General features: G+C 42.4%; 1 protein-coding gene across 1 annotated transcript in view; it reads right to left on the bottom strand.

Moving 5' to 3' along the window:
- The window catches only part of ISM1 (isthmin 1), a 39,639-nt gene that overhangs the window by 2,222 nt on the left and 14,550 nt on the right, over positions 1–22,867 (bottom strand). The window contains exons 3-6 of the mRNA XM_068675702.1: positions 14,146–14,382; positions 5,471–5,738; positions 2,383–2,526; positions 90–179 (exon numbers count right to left, since the gene is read on the bottom strand). Of these exons, the coding sequence (XP_068531803.1) occupies positions 90–179; positions 2,383–2,526; positions 5,471–5,738; positions 14,146–14,382 (739 nt within the window). The remainder of the gene's footprint in view (positions 1–89; positions 180–2,382; positions 2,527–5,470; positions 5,739–14,145; positions 14,383–22,867) is intronic.

Here is a 22,867-nt window from a genome sequence, read left to right as displayed (position 1 = left end):
TTAAAACCTTAGTCCCACAGTGAGAGTCAAAAAAGGAAAATCTAAGTAAGTTTCTTATCTACTACTGAAAGATTGACTAGGCTGCTTACCAACTTCAAACAGTTTGGTGGCATTGAAGTCTTCACTTCCAGCCAGTAAGCTCACTTCTGTGGCAGCTGTCCGGAAGGTATCTTCTATCCCTAAGACAAACATGTTAATGGTGGTGGTGTTTTCCTATTAAAACAAAACAAAATCAACCATCTCCCTGCCACCCTGTCCTCCCCTAGTTCTGCAAGTTGCTTTTGTTTGGCAGGGAAATAATCTGAAGTTAGCTATTGCAATAAAATAGTAAATCGGGATCTCAAAATATAAGGATCTTCCTGCAATCTCCAGTTAAGTATCTGCTCTCATTAGAGAGAAACATAACATAACCAGAAAATATATTGAAGGATCCTTCCAAAGTATGCATCCTTTCATGGCTGTTTTAGTTTGGCCTGCCTGCCAACCTCATGTCACCCAGTCTGTCAGTCTGTGCTGTGGAGCCTTAAAACAAGTATGTCTTCAAAGAAGCACGTGAACACTATTCTTTTTTTTTCTTCTTTTTTTTTTTTTTTTTCCACCCTTGACTTAAAAACCTCTGCAGAGAGCAGGAAGCACTTTAATAGATGATAACTATATGGTTAATAATGAAGTCTGTTCACTGTCCATCTTGTCTCCAATGAACTTTCTCCTGATCCCCTGAACCAGGGCATAATTGTGGCTTGCAAAGCTTCAAAACAGCCTCAGGCAGCTTTTCAATAAAATTATCATACGGTTTTGCCTTAATTCCAGCAGTAGATGCAGAATAATAGATACCCAAGAATCCATTACAAGTAATTCACTGCTGGAATTATAAACAGTAGAAGCTGAGCTTTGCCCTTGTCATTTTAAAAATGTCAGCACAGCCTCAAAGAGTGAATATATTTTGCTTGCTGATGGGGGTCTCTTATATGACATAATATGTTCTTTCAAGTTTGCCACTGTTTGATGCTAGCTGATAATAAATACCGGAGAATATAGCTGGGGAAGTACATGCTTTCTTCTGGATTTAACCCCTTATTATTGAAGTTTCAGGATGTATGAGAAAATCCAGCAGTATTTTTCTGCTGAACTAGCAGTCATTATCTTGCAGTGAATGCACACGTCTATCTGTGAGTGAAACTTCTCTCCAGCTGCCTTATAAGGTTCCTACCTCTTTTCCCCAGCACTGCTGACATTTCACTTCCCATCAAAAAAAATGACCTCCAGTTTAAAAAATTTGCCTTTTTATGTCATTAAGTAAGCTCAGTGAAATGTATACCACCCTGGCATGTGTTTTACTTCTCTTTGATCGTGCTAAGTAATGAACCTGCATATAGCCCATGCATTGTAGCAACTACTGCATCACTGCATTGCAAACTTGCCTAAAGTAGCATTTTAAGAACATCACGAGACAAGTTTCCCATAGCAGCTTTTAACTTTTATGCTGTAGGTTTGAGTGCTCAGGCCTGCTTTCAGCAAAGCAAAAGCTGTATGACAGTAAGGACACCTCCGTTACTGCCATTTAAATGTTTGTGCCAGCTGTTGGGTAGGAGCAAAGGAAAAGCTCCTTGTCTTGGACATACTGTCTGAATGCATTCAAGCCAAAAATTACACTTTCCTTTGTCTCATTGTGCACAGCTATTGCAGGACCAAACCTGCTGTTTATAATTCTCTACAACTGACCAAGCAACATGGCAAGAGAGATGACATTTCCACCTGACCATAGATGTTGACTTTCTAGAACAGGAGTTTTTGTAGACCAATAAAAACACAATCTCTTAGGTCAAACACAAGCAGCACAAGCAGCTATTTAAAGTATTTTTTTCATATTAATATATGTGGAGTCATACAGTAACTCTATATATGTTAGGCACAAAACTTCAAAGCCATATAACTGGGGGAGCTATTTGTTCACCACACAGGCACATCCATTCACTTGCCCAGCAAAATACGAGCTCACTGAGGCAACAGTTAGCATGGCTGTTTTGAAACTCTAAAGTTAATACAAATTTGTTTCATGAGAGTAGATTACACCCTTTGGAATACAAAACCTACTGTGAACAAAAATGCCTGCCATCATCTAAAAAAAACTGTATTCGTCTTTTAAGTCCCAGGGGATAGTAGTCTGCAACTAGCAGTGCATTATTGCTAGCAAAGAACCTGCCATTTCATTCCACAAATGCCCGTGAGAACCAGCATGCTTCTTCCCCAAAAAACTCTTACCTAGCCAAGGAGCAAATGAAATAGGACCTTGGCTTTGCATGCCATAGGGCTGTTCTCCCTCTCCTTTGCCTCCCGTCCCCACTCCCCTTCCGCCAGCAATCCGAGAGGGCGTAACCAAACCTGGGCAGTTTGGCCTGTCGCAGCTCCGTGACTCGGTGGCGGTGCAGGCGTACCCACAGGACCTCGTCCGCTTCTGATTGCCGCTTCCGCAGGTGACGCTGCAAAGGGACCACGGGCTCCAGTCTCCCTCACCATCAATGTAATCTGCGCAGGAACAAAGATGAGGAAGGAAACGAAGAAACAAAACTCCTACTACCCCAAACTACTGTGTAGTGTTTTTTATTAAGAAGGCAAAACAAGAATGGAATCCAGATGTCTCTACCTGAAGCTTGGGCTAAATGCCAGGCCTAAGCCTGCTGTTTAAACGGTTTTCACACTTGACGCTCCTCGGGGAAATGCATGCAGCATTATTTGAAAAAATATTTCCTTTCTCTTTTGACCTTTTGGCAGCTGAGAATCCTCAGCTGCAAAGCTGGGTCATGAACTAACAGTACACATCTATTCACATCATTTCCCTGTATATAGGAATATGTTTTCTGACCACAGACTAATCAGGCACAGGATAAATTTTCTTTTTCTTTGCTTCAAAACACACAGCAATAGCACAACAATGCCTACGTAATTAATTTTTAGGACAGAATGAATGTCAGACTGTGGGAGGCTGAGGGTCATGTGTGAAAATTGCAAATTTTGTTTTTCAGTCCCTTAAACAGGAAACAGATATTCAGGAATACTGCCATGAATATAGGGGTCTGCATATTCACCTTGCACCCAGAACAGCATACAATTTGTAGTGATTCATCCAAATTATTGAATAACATCGAATCTGATTCTTTATTAGGGCGAGCCATCTGATAAGGAAACCTGACTTCATTCTCTTCTGCTAGACAGCCAAGACAAACAGTACCAAGTCTGTGCTGCCGAGGCTCGGTGATGCTGCGAGTATCTAAACACCTTAGAGCTAGTCCCGTGTGTTTGCTGAGCTAATGGCTGCACACCCCACCTTGCAAAGGGCACCAAATGCAGCACAGACCAATCCCAGTTCCCTTTCATTCCCAGCAGCCTCCTGACTTTCGGCCTCCCCAGCTGAGGTTTGTCTCTCTCTATAGCTATAGGCTGACCGCGTATGCACAGGCACGATAACAGGACAGATCCCTGCCCGCACAGCCCCTCGTGCTACACACAGCTCCTGCTTCCCCCTCACTGCCATGCTGTCTGCGGGCTTCCTGAGCTGGTTAGTAGAACACGTAACTTGATTTGTACCATATGTAATGACTGACGACAACTCTGTGGGGTGCTATTAAACATTTATTGCCGCGAGTATGGGAAGGTTATACATCTCACTCGTAGCGAGCTGCCTAGATGTGAGTTCCTCGTGGCAGGGACATTACGTGTTTCTCCTTTTCTTACACCGCTGCCGACTGCTACGTCAGCACACTTGGACCAGGTGTCCACTGGTCAGGTGTGGGTGGAATTATGGCCCCTGCAGTACAATCGTTGTGCAAAGAGCCATGATTCTGGGCTTTGCCAACAGGAGGGCACTGCAGCGGTCTGAAGAGGCATATGACCTCTCAGGAAAATGAGATCTGCCCTCCCTTACTAGCCCTGCTCTCCTTCCCAGCCCTTTTCTGACTGATTTTTTTTTCCATGTGGCTGATGCGGAAGAACAAGGATGAGCGGGTGTGATGCTTGTCAAAGAGCCCAGCCTGGGAGGCCAGGGTGGGCAGGCAGAGCACTGCAGGATGCTTTTTGGCAGGGGTGAGGTGAGGGCAGGTAAAACGTGCAAACAGTCTGCTGACTGGAACTAGCCATCAAAGCGGACAGGATCTGCTGCTGCATCCTCCTGGCATGCCAATGGCATGCAACATTTTACACTAGTCATAAGGCCAGGAGTCTCTTGCAATTAGTAGGGTGCACTGGTGTATGGCAGAGAGCTTGAGGATAATTTTCAGGCCTGCCTACACAGTGTTTATCCTGCACCATGAAAACACAGTGTCTAACATTAAATATACAGAGCTGGATTTTCAGCTGGATCTCAACCTGCTCTCCCTCTTTTGATATTTGTAATTCGTATTATTTTAATTCTACCACAATTATTTGTGAAAGAAAATTTATTTTGCCTAAATGAATAACTACCTAATACATGAATTCTTGGCAACAAATTGTGCCCATGACTAAATGCAGGTGCAAAAAGAAGGGATAGACTTCAATCTTCTGGCCACAAAATTTAATACATATGTATACATTTAAATACAACATTCCATGGAAAGGCCATCTCTAATGTTAAGGCTCTAGGACTTAGGCAGGGAAAAATAAGACTGAAACAACGCAAGACAGCCCCTCTGCAATATCTAGGTGATGCAACACAAGTGCCAGGATAAAAATACTGTGGCTTTGAAACCCTGCTCTAACCAATTTATTTTATTTATTTATTTATTTATTTATTTACATAAAAACTGAAATCTGAGAGGCTGTAAGATACCTGTGGCTCCTGGGGTATGCATATTAATTCACCTCCCTTGAGTCTTTCCCTGTGGATAGCTACACCCCAATGGGGCAGTGAATAAATGTAGCTCCTCTCTGTTTCTAGTTTCTGCAACTGTTTCATGCAACAAGCTGAAAACAATTGTTTTCGCCATGACACATCTGGAAGAGAATTACACACGCAAATACACAATGTTCCTGCTGCATATGCCACTCCCCACACATGCACCAACATAATTCTTCTTATTTGTGTATCCACCAAACACTACCACGTTTTAGATCTTGCTTATTTATCCAATAATTATATTTTAGTTCCCAAACCACTGCATGATTCTAAATTTGCACTTATCCTTACTCTAAAAATAAATATGAAACCTTGTTTCCTTTGCTTTTAAAAAAAGTACACTTAGGACTAAAAAAAGGTCCTCTTATGGGATAACTGGTATGATTTGCAAGATTATAGACTTACTAGTGGAATGTAGCTACCACAGTACAGCTTGTGCATCTGCACAGATTTGTATTTAAAAGCTGATGAACAAAAGCCACATGTTGAAAAATTCTATTTTGTTTGGCCTGCTTTCAGCAATGCCTCACCATTTTCATTTCCCCCAAACTCATTTTACAATCCCAAGATGCCCATAAGAGGCCTGGAACACAAACTCACCATACTCTGGCTGCTCCTTGGACTCAAACGTTCGGTGACTGGGTGCATGACTATCCCACCCACCGAGAGGGCTGAGGAAGTTGCTGTCCTCGGTAGTGCTGTCGTACTTGTAGTCCTGGTCACCACTGCTCATGCGAGTCAAGGTGGAGGACCTCTGCCACCAGTTTCTCCAGTCGGGTGATGGGACTGGCCAGCTAGGCTTGCTGCTCTCTTTCTGCAAGTCCTTGTCTGTCTCAGTGTCAGGACCATCCACCACTTCAATGGTAACCTGGGGGATTAAAAACAGACCGGAGCGTCCATCAGCATCACCCCTAGTCACTGGGGAACCCTCTACATGGCACAGGCAAATGAGATGCTGCCTCGCAAAGGGGCTGTGTAATACTGTAGGGTTAGCTTGTTGTAAACCATATGTGGATTACTGAGCCCAGAGATATGCAGAGGCTGAGTGATTCCTTCTGCTACCTCTGCTGAATCAGACCTTGGAACAAAGGCTAGGAAAAATACCGCGCAAAATAATAACCCATGCTGTGCCTAAAACCTTCGCAGCAGAACTTTCTGCCTTATGGGGAAAAGATGTTTAAACCTGGACATATATGACCAGGAGAAAGAAAACGAAATCTGTTACTCTAAATATGCTGGGGCTGAATCTGAGGCAAGCATGAAGCCCACCAGCATGCAGAGCCTGTTCCAAGGGCTGGGACTGACTCAGCACGGGGCTAAATAACTCCACGGGTCTGCAGGTGGAAGACAGAGCCCAGGGTCCCTGCGGGGTCAAGCTGTTTGCATCTGCCTTGCCCTCTAGTGGCAGCTCAGCCATCCCCCTCATGCCGCCCACCTCGCAGCACCCGTGCTTCCATCGTACCATGGCATGGGATGTCACCGCTGCGTGAAACCACTGTCTGTGGCGATGAGCGCCAGAAGCTCTTCCAGCCAGTGCCACATAAATCACTTGCTGCTGAGCCAGCTGAAGTGGGTCCTCCTTCTAAGCTTTGGCATAAAATCATATGCAGTCCATTTACGGTTTCTGCAGAACCCAGAGGTGAGATTCATAGCTTTCTGCCCAGTTCACTCACATGCATCATGAATATAAATATAATTCTGCATAGGGAGAGTCCCTGGTGACTCGTGCTGAACAATGTGTAAATATGAAACTCTTGGATAAATATTCTGCATGCATATAGGTGGCTACTTAGGTAGAAATAGGAACTAGCCATCAGAATCCTTGGCTCTACACAACTGCGCAAGCACAGCATGACCACAGATAGATAAATCACGAAATGCTCTGATGCTTCATGTTGGTGTGCTTCAGTGATTACATTGGACTGGCTAAACAACCACGACACAGATATGAATTTCAGATATACCCATAACGTTTAATATGTACAAAGGTGTTCATGATTTATAAACTTACAAAACAGTCTTTCAAGACATTACTCCAGGAAAATTGTGTTCCTTTTTGGAGAAAGGACACTTTGAATCTGTTTCATGCTCTGCTTTTGACCATACACAGAGACATTGAAATAAAACAACTTTGAGGCTACTATGAAGCTCACTGGGAGAAAGAGCAAGAACAAGGGAAAGTGCAGTTGTCAGCCTAATATCATCTTTACACAAGAGATATGTTAGTCCCATAACTGTGGAATCAGGATGATTACTTCATTAACCTCAGTTTCTACAGACCAAGATTTAAAATGTATTTCATAAGTTTGAAAACAACAGGGTTAGTCCAGGGATTCAGAACTGTTGCATCGACCCAAGCAAAATAGTTTTCACAATAAGTGCAAATAAATGATGTTACTGAGTGGGTAACACTGTGCACCACTGGCCAGTCAGAGGGCTTTGGTAGTGACCATGTGAAAATCAGTATGACTCTAGTACTTTGGTAGCAAGTATTTTTAAGACCGCATTAACTTTGTAAGCAATGACTCAGCAAAGTGGGGAAAACAAAAACAAAAAAACCCTCTCGTAAAAAAGGCATGGAGCACTTGACAATCATTCCATTTGCTTTGGTAAACTGTAGTTATATGATTGCGAATCAGGGTAAACTCCCATTATTTCAGCCAGGTACAATGAGAAGAAACAAAGGTATTTGAGATTTAAAATACTTATTCGAGATGCTGATTCAGTTTAAGCAAAAGAGGTTTTGCAGAACCTTTTGCATTGTTGTTTTTTTTTTTTCTTTTTTTTTTTTTTTTCTTCTTTTGTTTTGTTTTTAAATAGCCTATCTAAAAAAATGAACATAAAAAAGTAAAATCCAGTGTGGCAGTCTGACAAGCACCAGTATTCCTCCCTTCCCCTTTTTAGGTGTTGATTACAAAGTTTTTTGTACGTGGCTTTAAAACGGTAGAGTGCAAGAAATTCTACAGGGTCGTGGGATTGCCTGAAGTGCCGCTCTTGAAAAGTTAAAAAAAAACAACTTCAGTTGACTCCAGTTCTGTTCATTTTCAGGGACTCATCTATGCTCTGCCCAGCCCCATTTAACTCTAAGACACCTTCTGATGGCCGTGAGGAGATCGGTAAGTAGTCATGCCTCCATGTAGTAGTAGTAATAGTGGTAAATGGCACCAGTAATGCCTTCATGGTATGGCCCAAGAGTTAGGGTGGTGGTGTGAGAAGTGGCTGCTTCTTCAGGAGAGCAATTGCTCCCCTATCCCAATGTAAAATTTGAAAAATTAGCATTCACTGAATTCTTCCTGGTACTTAAACGTTAGCCTTAACAGCATTAGCCCATGACCATGCATATACATACACATGGTACATAAATATGTATCTTGTTTGATTGGTTTCTACACTGGGGATTGTTTATAAAAAGGAAAAAAAGAAAACAGATCTAGAACTATAGTCATGAAAAAGGAGTGTTTAAGACAGCTCTGGAAAAGCTTTCATGCTGGGTAACTATTCCAACAAAAATATCTTCTCTCAAAAATTAAAAAATAGATCTTGTTTAGTATTTCTATCACAGAGAATGCTTTAAAGAATTCATTTTCCCTGTCTTCCTCTTCCAGTGATTATCAAAACTGCAAAGATGATTATTTATTTTTTTGTCAAACTTCCCAAAATGTCTGTGGTAACATGGTTCTTGTATAAATCCACAATCAACTCCAGAAGTATTCAAGCCTAAAATGAAGCCATTTCTTTTATGGTTGTTTGAGCTATAAATAAGGATGTTCCTCTAAAAATTGTTAAAAACAATTGGCATAGGTACATTAAAACAACAGATTTGCAATGAATTTCTAATGAAATAAGTGTATCAAGCACAGATGTCCTGAGACACCAACATCCAATTTTCTCCTGGCCAAAAATATACAGAAGATAAATATTATCCCCGCCTTCTGGAGTGCACAAAAAGTTCTATGTGCTTTGTCCTGTTTACTGAGACAATGTTTCTGAATTCACTTTAATGGTGTAAACATTGCCCCAAGCAACTGGAAGATTACGTTACAGGAAGAACTACACTTGCAGTATTGTGCAAGCGGTGGAGCCTACCACATGGCTATCCTCTGTTTCCTTTGTGAAACTGATGCAAACTGTCAGCGCAGAACTTGCCGTTCTGCAAGGTGGGTGTGCAAGTCAGCAGTGTCATATAATAGCAGAGCAGAAATTAGTTAATTATAAGGTATTGAAATGATAAATTTAGGTTCACACCACATAACGATTCAGCTAAAATGGCATCAGCAGTGATACCTAGTTACTCTTGGTTATGTCATGACACTTTTCTGGACTAGTTGGAAGGAAAGTGAAGGACCTTGACATCTGCTGGGAGAAAAGAAGACAACACGACTCAAAATTTAACATTTGTCTTATATGCTGTCTTAATTCCACTTTCTGATGGGCCTAACTGAATCCCACAATTCATACTCTGGTCCCAAGCCCAGCTCTGAATTTTGCGCTCTCTGACGAGCCCTTGTTACACCATGACATGCAGAGGTAACAGCTCTGTGTTGAAAGCTGTTTAACCATGGCCCTCCAGCACCCTGTTCCGCCAAGACTAATCCCTCCAGCTCACCATGAGGACTAGCTAGTTCCTGGCGTGGCTACGCTGTGCTCTGGTGCTGCAGCACGCTTAGCGAAGCAGACAGGCTGACCAGGCAGATGGTCTTTGGAGCAGGGAGTTCTCCACGGTACAGACCCAGCCCGAGGAACGAGAAAATGAACACGCACTTTCAGCTTGTCCACATCTTAGTTTGATGACAGGGACAATTGTGCTGCTACCATCTCAAAGAATTAGGCCCTAGAAGCATTACAAGAACAGAGTGCTACCTACTGGAGCCCTCCAATTCGTACTGTGCTAGATTAGGGATGCGAAATGCTGGTCAGAGCTCAGTATTACAGATACTGCTGAGCCTTTTGTGACAATGCCGGGAGGGCGTTGCTTTCCAGTGCAGTGCAGCCAGCAGCTTCAAATGACATATATAAAGGTTATCTTAGAAATATATCTAATAAAATATGTGATATGGATGGAGGTGAGGGGAATGGGTATTGATGAACCTGGAAAAGAGTTACTTTGAAGTCTGCAGTTATTTCTTAAAGCAGATCTCACAGCCTTGTTTCTCTGTATTCTGTATCTTCCTAGAGTGGGTGGTTCTGTGTAGAGTTGTGTTTTTGTTGTTGTTTTTGTTGTTGTTGTTTTTTAAGGGAGGGTAGAAACTGAGTAGATATCAAAAAGATATCAAACAAAGCTAACAAAGCAGCACTAGTGTAGTATGACTGGTGAATATGGCCCACAGGCCTCATGTAACATCACCAAGCAGGCAGCGTTAACTTCTGCCTTGAAATCACTCCTATCAATTGTTAGCAATGCCACAATTCACAGTGAGGATACTAATCAAAACAGGTTTAATCATATCCTCTTCTAGTTCAGTTTCCAGGCCACACCAACACATTTTTAGGCCAGGAATATTACCTAACTCTGTTTCTACTTGGAACCCATCTTATCAATCATCACTGCTGGAACTCACCCAGTTGTATTTCAGGTACACTGGGTGTGAAATCTGGTCAAGATTCAAGTTCTCCAAAGTGGATCAATATCAATAAAAAGCTTTCACCTGACAAACAATAGGGAGTTTTCCATTTTCTTCTCATTTGTCAAGGTACCCAGCACTGCTAGGAAAGCAGCAAAGCACTGGGACAACAGAGAGCAGCACTCTACCTACACAAGCCTGAAAAACCAGGAGTGAAAAGCAAAGAGGAAAGACATGGGAAAAAGTTCAACTGCGTGATGAGGCATCAGGTTCCAAACAGAGGAATGGCCAGGAAGGTGAAAGACACAGGGCCCAGAGTCTCAAAGGAGAGCTGAGAGGTTGTAGAAGTCTGGTTGGAAGAGATGAGAAAAAAAAAACATCAGAAATGGAAAACAAGCAGGTTCCTATACATCCCCAAATGGCGTTATTGTGTTACCTAGAACAAGTAGGAACAAGTCTGTCCTACTCTGAACAACCCTGCATTTACAAGGTCTTCATAGCATCCCTCAGCTAGTCAAAGGAGTGCAAACCTACGCAAAAGGGGCATTCCTCATGTGAGGAAATCCAGAGAAAAGGTGTGATCAGTTTCTGTAATCATCTTCTCTTGCTGAAGCCTTCCAGGCATTGACAGAATAGTTGAAATAACAAGAAAATCAAATATCTCAAACCAAACAGCCCTCCTTTGCACAACAGCAGCCCTTGCAGTTACTCTCAAACAATGAGTGTAAAAGTAGTGCTAAAGCATAAAACTTTCCTTGAAGTGATGCAAAATTTATCAAGGCTGGAGCACCAGCCTTTACCAGAAAGACCAGTAAGTGTCATCCTGGTCTTGCACACATAGGGTCAAATAGCGTTTGCATTACTGCTGCTCTGATTATCGCTCCTGAGGTTTTTCTAGAAGACAGTCCACTATACTTATACTTGATTATCACCTGATAAACACAGTAGTAGTCTAGGGACATGTTAATTTTCTGAATTCCTGTGATTGTGTTCTGATATCCACACCTTCCTCCCTGAAACTGAACACAACTAGGGCATGATACTGCAATTACCTTCTTGCAGGAAACCAGAGAAGGAATGGTCATAAAGAAAACTCACCAGAGTATCTTTTCAATTTGCTTTCTTAGGCTGATTTTTTACATCTGTTTATTAGTTTTTTTAAATTTCCAGGTACAATTTCCCTTTAAAATGTTATTTTTGGTCTACACAGACTTGTAGTAGTAAAGAGGAAAGAGGCTGTGGTGTCCGTGAGAGGTAAATGTGGCCATTGTACTAGATTAACACATAGCTGTTGTTTGTTTTTTTTTCTCCTTTTCAACCAAATCCCGGGACACAAAATACTAATTTGCTACAGTACCGTGGACTTCACAGCACTGTTATCCTGTGCAACACGAGGGTCACCTTTATCCTGACTCCTGTCATAAAGAGGCAAGAGGCCGGCTCGATGTCTCACAGCCAGTCCCCTGCTGCTGTTTCACCAGCTGCCTCTAATGCTTTTTCCACCTACTGCTCGTTATGTCCACTCACATATTCCTGTCCTCTTCTAACTGCAAGCAGGTGCCTGATCTGGCAGTGAGCTGACACTTTCTAGGTTGGTGGCTGTCCTCTGGAGCAGTGCCCCTCTTCCCAAGAAGCCACACAAATTGTCTCTAGACTGCATACTGCACGTGGAGGGCTGGATGCAAAGTCATCGGGGATGTCAAACCATGTTAGCTGCAGCAGAAACTGAGTTTCTATCTTCTTGCTCACCCAGCAGTGCTCATTCAAAATTCCACCCTGCTGTATATTACAATGCATGTACGCAATAGGTCAGATCTCCACAGATGTTTGGTTCATGACTGTGAAACCATGTCCTGTATATCACTGTCCTGTGAAGGCTCTTCAGTTAACACCCTCAGAACTGCAACTTACAGAGCCCAAAGCTATTGTGAAAAAGAAAAATGAGTTTTGATTCTGCTTTCACTTGTCAAAGAGGTGACAAGAAATTTACAAGTCAACAACTGTCATTATTTCCGTTCAGATAAGTAAAGTATTGGTTAACGAGCAAGAATTCACTATACATCTTTTTTTTTTCCCCACAAGAAAAAAAAGACCACCTTTTACAACCTTCAAGCAAAGAAATAAACTTCCATTGACTTTTTAATGAATTAATGGCAGCTTTCTCTCTGTAATGCCCGGTCTGCTGTAGGACAGTCAACCAGGAACTTCAGGAAGCTCTGTATATCCCTATTTATGCACCTGAGTAAGCAGACTAAATATAAAGCAGAATGTAAGGAGCCTATTTCTGAAAGAGTTGATCCTTGTGCGTAAGAGCTCTGTTATTAATGTTGCCCAATGTTTTCCAGTTTACAGGACTAGGCTTTCCAGTTCTCAGAGTCCAGCAAAACTGCTGACTTAGCTGGCTGACACATTTCCAGCATCAGGTGGTGGAAAAAGAGTTTACAGCAGAAGCAGTTACTGTAAAGACAAGCCAGGGAAATGTTTCCATCCTCCACTCATTTATCTATTCCCTAGGTCTAAATGTTAAATGCTGTCACGAATCAGAGAAGGATTTTGTTTCCTCCTGTCCTCCTCCGTGGTTTGCATACTGTTCAAACAGTGATGTTACACCATTCACCGCCTGCCACAACCTGGGGCCCCTACAGCTTCCCCACCTTCCCTTCCTAAGGCTTTCTGGAAGGCTTCTCCCAGCATGCGAGATGCGTACAGGCACCATGTGTTGAACATGTTTACTACCTTGGCCTGTCGAGTGTTGGACCTGCACTTGATCCAAAGCTGTTAGACTTCTTAACGTTGCAAGCCATCTATGAAGTAATGGAGCATTGACTTGAGACAGCTTGTTCTCTCACGAATAGATCTTTTATATCTTTATGTATGTACTTCTTAGACATATCAAAAGGATGGTAATTTTGTGGGCTGGGGGACTGTAAGAAGCCAGGAATTTATCTAACCAGAATACTCGTTCTATTAGCGTATTGTTTTTATAAGCACATCTTAGGCAGAACAACATTTCAATTTATTGTTTTGGTTAAAAAAGACTGCTTATTAATGCCAATTTTGCTTTAAGGCTCTGAATTAAAACCAAATCACTCATTTTTTCCTCTTTCTAATCCTTGAAGTTTTAAGATGCAAGTGGCTTGCAAGAGGCCATTCCAAGCTCAAGAATAGTTTTAGGAATAACATATAACAAAGTTTATTTGCAGACAACTTTTTTTTTTTATTATTATTATTCCAGGCAGCTGCTGCAGAAATTAACTTTAAGTCTTAGTTCCATACAGCAGACCATATTTTAAGATGAAAGTTAAAGACATACTTTCTTAAAACCTTTGGGAAGGATTGTATTTTATAATAACATGCTAAAAGAGAATCTGTTCATAAACAAATTTTACAATGCAGAGTTGAAAACAGAATTTAAAATACCCATTTAATATCAAAGATAATATGTTCCAAAATGCAAAAACAAAGATGGCTTTAGTATCATAAACAGGTCTATATTGATATCTACATTATGCAATCAACAGTATCCAAAGAGAAATTCAGAAGAAAAAAAAACTGAAATCTGGGCATTCAGACAGAGGGTACATATAACCTCTCTTGGGTAGAGAGGCAGAGAACTGACTGCACAACATGGAAGCCAGGCTGAAAGGTCACTTGGCTCAGTAAAATGATCTTGTGTAGCTTCATAAAACATCACATGCTAACAAAAATTTGTACCTGAATGTTGGGATTCTGCCCATTGATATCTGCTTTTGACAGGTCAGGGAAGTTTGGGAGATCCAGGAGGAAAGATCTGGGTCCATCTCTTTGTAAGGACGTGTGCCCGTTTTCCTGCCTGAATCGCTGCTTAGGGAATGGCCGGTGGGCAGCCTGGAGATCAGGGTATTCTCTTCTGTCCTCGGGGTTCAGGGTAAAGCTGTCTTCAGGAGAATGGTCATCTGTAGTAAGTGTGTTCTGGGGAAAAAAGCAACGCACTATAACAACAACTGAGGTGCAGTCCTGCCAGTACCCCCATCTCCAGCTTCCTGCTAATGATGGCTGCAGGTAGAAATCCTTACAGCATCCAGACCCGCTGCCACTTTCTTAAATGTACGAGATTCACAACGTATTTTCTATGGGGTCATGAGTTTGGCACTGGGTTCTCACTGAAATATCCTCAGTTACACTGGTGCAAAACCATAACCATCTGACACAAGAGAAAACTGAGTCAGACGTGGGTGCTTGGTGCTTTCAGGTTCCTGGAACAATCCAGCTCTCCAGTGACACCTGCACTTTGACACAAATGTTTAATTAAAGCAAATCTGGAAACATGAAGATCTGAAGCAACAATCCCTGTGAAATGAAGTTGTATCAGATTAAACACATCCCTAAAATGGTGGAAGGATGTCTTTGCCACTGAGCATTTCAGTTTGCTTTGTTCCAGAGTGGAGCAAAAACACTGCTAAGTTCTTGCTGAAATTTATGGTATTAAAAGATCCTACTGTATTGAGCTGGCAGCTTCTCTACCTCTCCTCAGTTTGCAGTAACTTCCATCTAGTTGTCTGTCTTCCTCACCCAATTTCTCTGGACTTGAACATCTGAACCTTCCTTCCTCTGGGATCTCATTTTCATGTTTGCCTAATGGTGGGATTGAATTTCACCAAGTTGTGGGTCAGCGGTTAATGCTTTTGTTATTGCTGAGCGTACTTTTGGGTTTTGTAGTTTATTACAGCAGGCTGCCTTCGAACCAGTAGCACTGCTGCCACTGCCTTTGACCTCACCAAGGAGATACATTTAGTATCAAAACACTCTCTCCTGGGTTAGGACTGGCCTGGGGACTCGGAAAAAAAAAGAAAAAAAAAAAGGCAGACAAGTCAAAAAAAAAAAAAGAAAAGAAATGAAGAAATGCGTGGGGCAGATTCAACATAGGTTTTGCTTTTGACTCAGCTGAAAAAATTTAGGTTTGAGGTCTTAGTATGACTGCCTGGGGAGCTTTTATTTTCAGTTCATAAAGATAGAGCAAGCATGGATAGGGTAAATGTTAAAGACCTATCTTTTAAAACAAGCACAATTAAAGTGGAATGGCCACATGTGGTTCTGGCTCTTCTGAAGCATATTTTTGCCAGCATATCTGGTTAAACACAATCTTCATTCAGCTCCCCTGGCTCAAATTAAGCTAGCATACCTTTTGTTAAGGTCTCAGATACACACCAGTCCCAGTGCCTTTTCTTTTATTTTGTGTTTATTTGCTCAGACTATTCTAAATTGACCTTTGAAGAGTTTTTACAATGTAATCTGTGCACATTACAGGAAGATATTCATGGAGTTAAATAAATCAAGATTTAAGAGTTAATCTGGGACTAAGTGAAATCTCAAGCAAAAGCTAAGGCGTTTCTCTTCTCCCCCTATCACTGCGCTGTATTTGTAGACCAAAAATCAGATTTTGTAGTATTAATATATTCTTGGTGTTTTTGTGATCAGAATATTTATACTCAGAAAGTACCAGAAAGCTAATAAACATCTCTCTACAGCACAGATGTACAAAGTTCATTCCAGGTTAGTGTATGCATGCAGAGGTAGAAGTCTTTGTGCTCCTAACTGTGTTCGAACGCCAAAACAGCAATGCTGCTCTTTGCTACAGACCAGGCAAGAATTTGGGATGCCTTTGGTGGGCCATCCATTAACACAAACCTTATTTAATGTAAAGTAGAAAGAAAATCCCATGGCTGCAAGCTCTAGGAAATAAAACTGAGGGCCACTTAGCTCACTTTAGGGTCCTTATCCACACGTTTGTGCTTTAACTTAACACTTATCAAACCAAATTTAACTTCAGACTTCTTGGTGCATGAGGATTAAATGGCTTCTCACCTATGCCTGATCAACAACAAGGAGTAATTGCACTGTTATTAAATTACTTCAGACAGGAACCGAAAAAGTGGTGTTTTTAACTTTTTTTTTTTTTTCCTGGGGTACCACGCACATAATCTTGCCTTTATTAAAAATAGTGTGAGATTTATTAAAAAATAAAATTCTCACATACGATTCCATACTTTTGGTATTTGCTTGCACATTCAGGAGCATCCTGATTCTCTGCATTAATGTACCATACAGCTAGAGAGCTGGCCACGGGCTTTAGAGCTCTGTGTTTAATTCCCTGATAAGACTTGCTGTGTGATCTCGGCAGGTCATGGTCTGTCTGTGCCTTGGTGGGTATAACAGCACTTCCCTTCCTCACTGTGATGTTTGTGGGGAGCTCGGCAACTACAATAATACGGGCTATATAAAAAAGTTTTTAATAGTGTCAAACAGATGGAATATCACATGGAGTTAGTTAGAAAATTGTCATTGCGAAGTAATGACATCAGGCTGATCGGGCCCACTACCAAGCTGCTTGGGGCAGGACTGTCATTAATTACAGCCTGAGTTGGGGTTGCTGAACGTTAGAAAGGAAAACCAAGGGGACATCAAAACTGCCCCATGCCAGGGGCTGCTGCAGCGAGGAAGGAGCTGGACCTCTGCATCTTCAGGGTGGACAGAAGCAGGCGGTGCTGGTTCAACATCAGTAACACGTCTCTAATGGCAGTGACTGTGAAAAACATCTTCAGAATTTAGAGTTGGAAGGGACCTACAAAGATCATCGAGTCCAGCTGCCTGACCACTTCAGGGCTAACCAAAAGTCAAAGCGTATTATTGAGGGCATTGTCCAAATGCCGCTTAAACACTGACAGGCACAGGGCATCAACCACCTCTTTAGGAAGCTTGTCCCAGTGTCTGACCACCCTCACGGCAAAGAAACTGCTCCTAACACCCAGCCTGACCCTTCCCTGACACAGCTTCGTGCTGCCACCACATGTCCTGTCATCGGCTACCAGGAAGGGGCTGGAGCTGCCCTCTGCATGTCACCTCCTCGGGCAGTTGCAGAGAGCCATGCGGTCACCCCGCCGCCTTTTTCTCCAAGCCAGACACAGTTTGAGAGCAGACTGTGCTGGGGAGAACGTGGAGCCTGTCTGTAAGAACGGGGTGGACCGGTGTCTGTCGGGCATGGCAGAAGTGATGCAGAGCACCCGCTGCCTAAAAGCCACGCCGGCTCTTGCAGACCCTCTCAGGCCAGGGCAAGCCCACACTGAGCCGTGTGTGTCAGCCTGCAGCAGGTTCAGCTGTCATCTGCTCACGGTACCACCAGCAAAAGACCATTTGTTCTCAGTCATTACAATAAATAGGAGGCCTGCTTTTTAGAGGAATCCTTTTTGGCGTTGTGTCTAAGCTTATGTGCAACATTACTAGGAACATTTATCTCTGGTAAGAAGGTAGCAGGGGCTGCCATCAATAAAAGTGAGCGTGCACTGCACCCAACGAGCAGAAGATGGGCTCAGTGGTGTACAGCACTCAGGATGGCTCTTCCAAGGCCAGCCCAGCAGGGAAAAGTGTGTTGGTCCTGCAGTGCCAGCATGCCTTCTGAGGAGAGCAGTGGTTGTGTTCCAAAGCTAACAGATGAAAACCTGGGGAGGGCAATCCTCTTCTTATTTCTAAGTCATTTCACATGTTTTTATTTCACACTATTTATTTTTGGGTGTACACAATTTGTATTTCCGATTGCTTTTGGGAAAGCGGGGTTGCTTCCCTTGCTTCAGAAGCAATGTCACTTCATGCTGAACTACTGACTCAGTTTCTTTGAAGTTATGACATTTCTAAATCAGGCACATCATTGGTTTATTGCTCAAATGGTGCATCTGCTCTAAATATTTTAAGATAAATCACTTTTTTTCCTTCATTTAACAGGATTATTCATAACTTTTAAACTTTCCATTAGGATGACTTTTAAGGGGTTACTCATGATTGCTGTCAGCCACAACTCTGCCATCCCCGCGGGATCAGATATTTATGGAAGTCCCCAGTATGAAAACAGCTTAGGATTTCTGAGCACTCTCAATGTGGACAGTATACAAGGGCAGGAACTCATTATTCATAGCCGTGTGACGAGGCACTGAAATAAACCCTATAGAGAGAATCTGCCACGCTGTTTGTGTTACACACTAACATGCCCTGCCACAGTCATCACTGAAAAAGGAGGGGAGAGAACCCCTTGTCTGCTGGATTTAGGCTCTGTGAAGAAGTGGCAAACAGGGAGCACAGTTAAAATATATTAGAAAAGAGAGCACAGAGATAAAAGTGCTATCTATTGGCTCCTTCATGGCAGATGCTGTACAGGGTGGAGTGTGACGGATGAGTTGGGCCGCGCATGAAAAAATAAGGCAGACCCCCAAGCATCGTCATCCCATCTCTGCCACGGACTGATATGAGACTTGATGAAGTCACTCCGATTTGGTTTAAAATCCCACATATCGATGTATTTGCATCTACCTGTAAACCAGGGAAGAAGAACAATTCACAGGGATTTTGTGAGGATAACTTTAAAAGTTGGTGATCCCGCTGGGACTTACACCATGGAGTGCTTTAAGGCAGCAAGATACAACTCTGCATACAGGTAAAGTTTCCTACCTGATACTGCAGCTTAAATTTCCAATAATTACATGGGTATTTTAGCTCTGTCCACTGCTGCCGTATTATTTCTACCTCCATCACGTTAGACGCGAGCTGCAGGGAAGTGCACTGTTTCTCTTTCCCATAGATAATTAAACAGAATTTGGAACTTCTAAAAATACCCTTATAGGGGAAAAGGGAAGTCCCCTGCATTTTTAGCAAGTGAGGAACCCATCTCCCTCCTCTCCCCTTTATTTTAATCCCATTTCTAGTTCTGGAAAAACAACCAAGAGAGGGAATAGGTGAGGAATGGCTGGACTGACAGAAAACCTTCTGTAGGAGCTGCTCTTTCTTTGTCCTTCATAGTTCTTACTCACCTTCTTTCATTTCCTCCCCACTTGCCAAGCTAAAGGCACATTTGCAAACACTGCTAATTATGAAGCTGAAAGAATTTGGGAAAACTGATGCAGCTTATAACCCTAACAACTCCCAGGCAGAAAGGGAATCTATTACTAAATCCCTGCTATGGCTACACTGCTTTTATTTTATTTTTTTATTTTTTTATTTCTTGTATACTCCTTTGAAATATCTTGTAAAATGATCTTGACAAGAGGTCTTGAATTGAAACCCGACAGTCTGTCAATGCACTTTCATGATGCACCTGTACAGCATCTTCAACCACCAGGAATGAGGAACATTTATTTATTAGGAAACTTCACAGACGCTATAAAAGATTATATTGCTATCAGAGACAAAATGAGGCCTGGGGCCTCCACAGAAAATCATTATAGCCATTAGGGCTGGTTTCATTCCCCACCTGCCTAAACAGATTGTTTTGATTTTGAAGGCTGTCGTGTGTTTCCAGGTTAGTGCCAAATGATCACTTTAAAATTAACTCATCTGGGGAGGCTGAGTAGCGCACCAGGATATGGCATAAGACTTTCACCTCCCCAGATGCAAGATCCGTAACGAACTTGGGTGATCTGATGCCTGGGTTTTATTTATTTACTTTTTATATCGTGAGTGTAAGCAGCACGTGGCATAGCATGAAGACGTATGAGGACAGTGTTGGGTAAGCAGACAGGGTGGCTAACAGCTGAAAAGCATTATCGGAGATACACAGAGGAAAATTTATTTTATGATTAATGCCACGTACAGTCCAGGCTGTCAGGAGACCCACGTTCTCTTCCTAGCTCTGCTGAGGCTTTCTTATAAAACAAGCAGCTCTCTTAGGCTCATACTCAATTTCTGTGGTGGCGCTGAACCTTGCAGCTCCCCTTCGCTCCATGAAGTCACTGACAGCTCCCACCTCCAGAAGTCACACCAGAGGTGTGGCACATCCACCCCCCAGCTTCTGAAATGCTCACATTTTCCTTAAAGAATGCTTGTCCCTCATGTTCACAACCATCAGTGAGGCGAAAGACTTACTTATCTTTGGAAAGCCACACAAATTAATTGATGCAGTGATTAATAGCCCATTTTAGATAACCACTGTTCTTAAATCATTTAAAATGGACTACTCTGCCTTGCAAGTACACAATCGTTTTCACAAAGTGGCTGCAAAACCTATCATCTGTTTTAAGCATTGTGCATACAGAAGATGAATTGCTCTTACAGTTACTAAAAAGAAAGTCCTGTTTAACACAGTCTATTTTTTAATACTTCAGTTCAGTCCAGAAAAATTAGCAAAATGACATTGCACCCCATTCTCTTTAACCCGCATGTATGACTAGATGGCTATGGAGACACCAACCCAGGCATCCCATAGAGTACTGCTGTGGGATGCATTAGCTCCAGGGGCTGTAGGGCTTTTGATTTTGTTTTTGTGACAAACAGGAGTTGCAGGAGCTGCAAACAGTGTTGTAATAAGACAGCAGAACTTCAGAGTGGAAGTGGTGATCCACAGGCACTGTTGGAGGCTAAATGTTGGGTGCCAGTAGGAGCACAGTTATGCAGCTGAGGGTGCCCTACCACTGCTGGTTTTCTGGCACACGCTGAGGTTGCTCTCGGGAGCTGTGTACAGCAGAAGCAGCACCTCAAAGCATCTGGGAACACCCATCTCAGAACCAGAGCTTTTGATTTTTTTTTTTTTCAAGTAGAAAATTCTAGCCTCCTAGTGCCATGGAAAATCTTGAGAGTTGAACACGCAGCTGAGCCTTATGCTATGTCTGCAGGGATGCAGGGGCAGTGGTACTGAGGCCACCTTCCCACCTAAGCTCCAGCAAGTCCCAGACCACTCTCCCAAGCCACATGCCCAACACTACGGCAGGACTTTCCAGTGCAGAAGGGCTCTCCTGCCATTCCTCCGTCGCTGAGGCTGAATAAACGGCCTCCATATGCTTGCAATAATCGAGCCTTGGCCCATCCTTTCTTCGGCCTCCGTCTGGTGAGCTTCTCTCACTAGGCTCCCCATCTCTTCCACAGCATTACTAAACACTGGGTTCAGAGCTGAACCGCTCTGGCAGTCGATATTGTTTTCCTCAGAGCTCAAGGAGAAAACCAACCATATTATACTCAGATCTGGCAATTTTTTCCTACATGTTGTGGACACACATTTCACAGCACAGCTATTTTTCATGCTCTGTTGTTTGCTTGTATTTCGTGTTTTCTTTCAGCTGGAAAATACAAACAGTATGGCTCAACTTAGAGGTGAAGAGCTGCCAGTTTGTATAAACACTTTGATAATAAAATGGACTTGATGGTGATTACAATTCAATGTCTGCAGGAAAAAACAGAGGCCCTTTAGCAATTTTTTCTAACGCAGCACACACTGATGCTTTGTTCTTCAGCAGATATTCAGCCATCCATGAGACAGCCAAGTGCACAGAATTAAAATTATGTAGGGCTTTGACAGACGATCAGTGCCAAGTTTTGCTTGTAGTTAACAGATATTTCCAGTTGCCTAAGCTGGTGGCAAACTTTTAGTCGTTCTTCATGACTCTGATGATCTGCCCCGTAATCACCGCCTGGCTGGAGCTCTCCATGCAGGACTCATTGATTTAGCAGTTGAACAGGCGAATGCACAACTGAAGAGCAAGCCAACTATTTCACTCCTATAACCTGTGATGCCAAAATGCAAATTCTTTGAACATACTGATTCTTTTGGGCTTTATTAAATCCTTGCATAAAATCAGTAGCATAATATAGTTTTAAATAGAATCCATTTATGCCATGGCTAAATTTAATTGAAGTCATCATTTGAAATCTGTATCTTAATTTATACACATATTTCCAAGAGAATGGGAAACTCTGCCTTAAGCTGTAATCAAAACCACAAAAGTAAAGGATATCCAGAGTATTAATACTTTTTGTATACAACTTTTTGGTCCGGCTTTGCAGGCCAGCAAACAAAAAGTCAGTGTAAGTGAAAGAGAACAAACATACATCTGAAATTATTTTCATGGGTTTTAAACTGGGTCCTTCTGCAAGTTTATTCCACTAAATCACTGTAGCTAGGATTTCACTAGGTGAACCAGCTTTAATAAATGAAGTTTTCATCTCTCCCTAGCCAAAAGAGTAACCTTACTTGAAAACTTTTCAATTTTCAAAGTTGCCTTCAGCTGTTAGTTTCCAAGGAACAGCTATTCCCAGCCTCTGCGTCTCCCTCTTATATGCCACTGAATATCCACCCTATGCTTTCAAAAGTGTCTGTGACTTTGGCTGTGCTAGCTGGCAGATGTTTTTAGAGACTAGAAAGTGTTTAGTCCCTGTGGACCAAAAGTTACATGATGACTTCATCACATAAGCAAAAGCTAATAACGGGAAAGCAAGAAAGCAGACAAGTGTTATATTCCAAAAACATGATGTTTCCTGTGCTTCTGGCAATACTACTTCTGTGCCTGAAAAATGGCAAGTCGCTGGTCTTGATGCTCAAAACACACACGCCATCGAAGCACTGTGAGATAATTTACTCGACCCTCCGTTAGCTGCGCTCCCCACCAACAAAACTTTTTATTTTGATGGAAGTTAGAGGGTGAAG

The sequence above is a fragment of the Anas acuta genome, chromosome 3 (genome assembly GCF_963932015.1).
Source record: "Anas acuta chromosome 3, bAnaAcu1.1, whole genome shotgun sequence".
Classification (NCBI taxonomy): domain Eukaryota; kingdom Metazoa; phylum Chordata; class Aves; order Anseriformes; family Anatidae; genus Anas; species Anas acuta.
The sequence above is the reverse complement of the archived record's forward strand: the minus strand, read 5'-3'. Positions and strand labels throughout refer to the sequence as shown.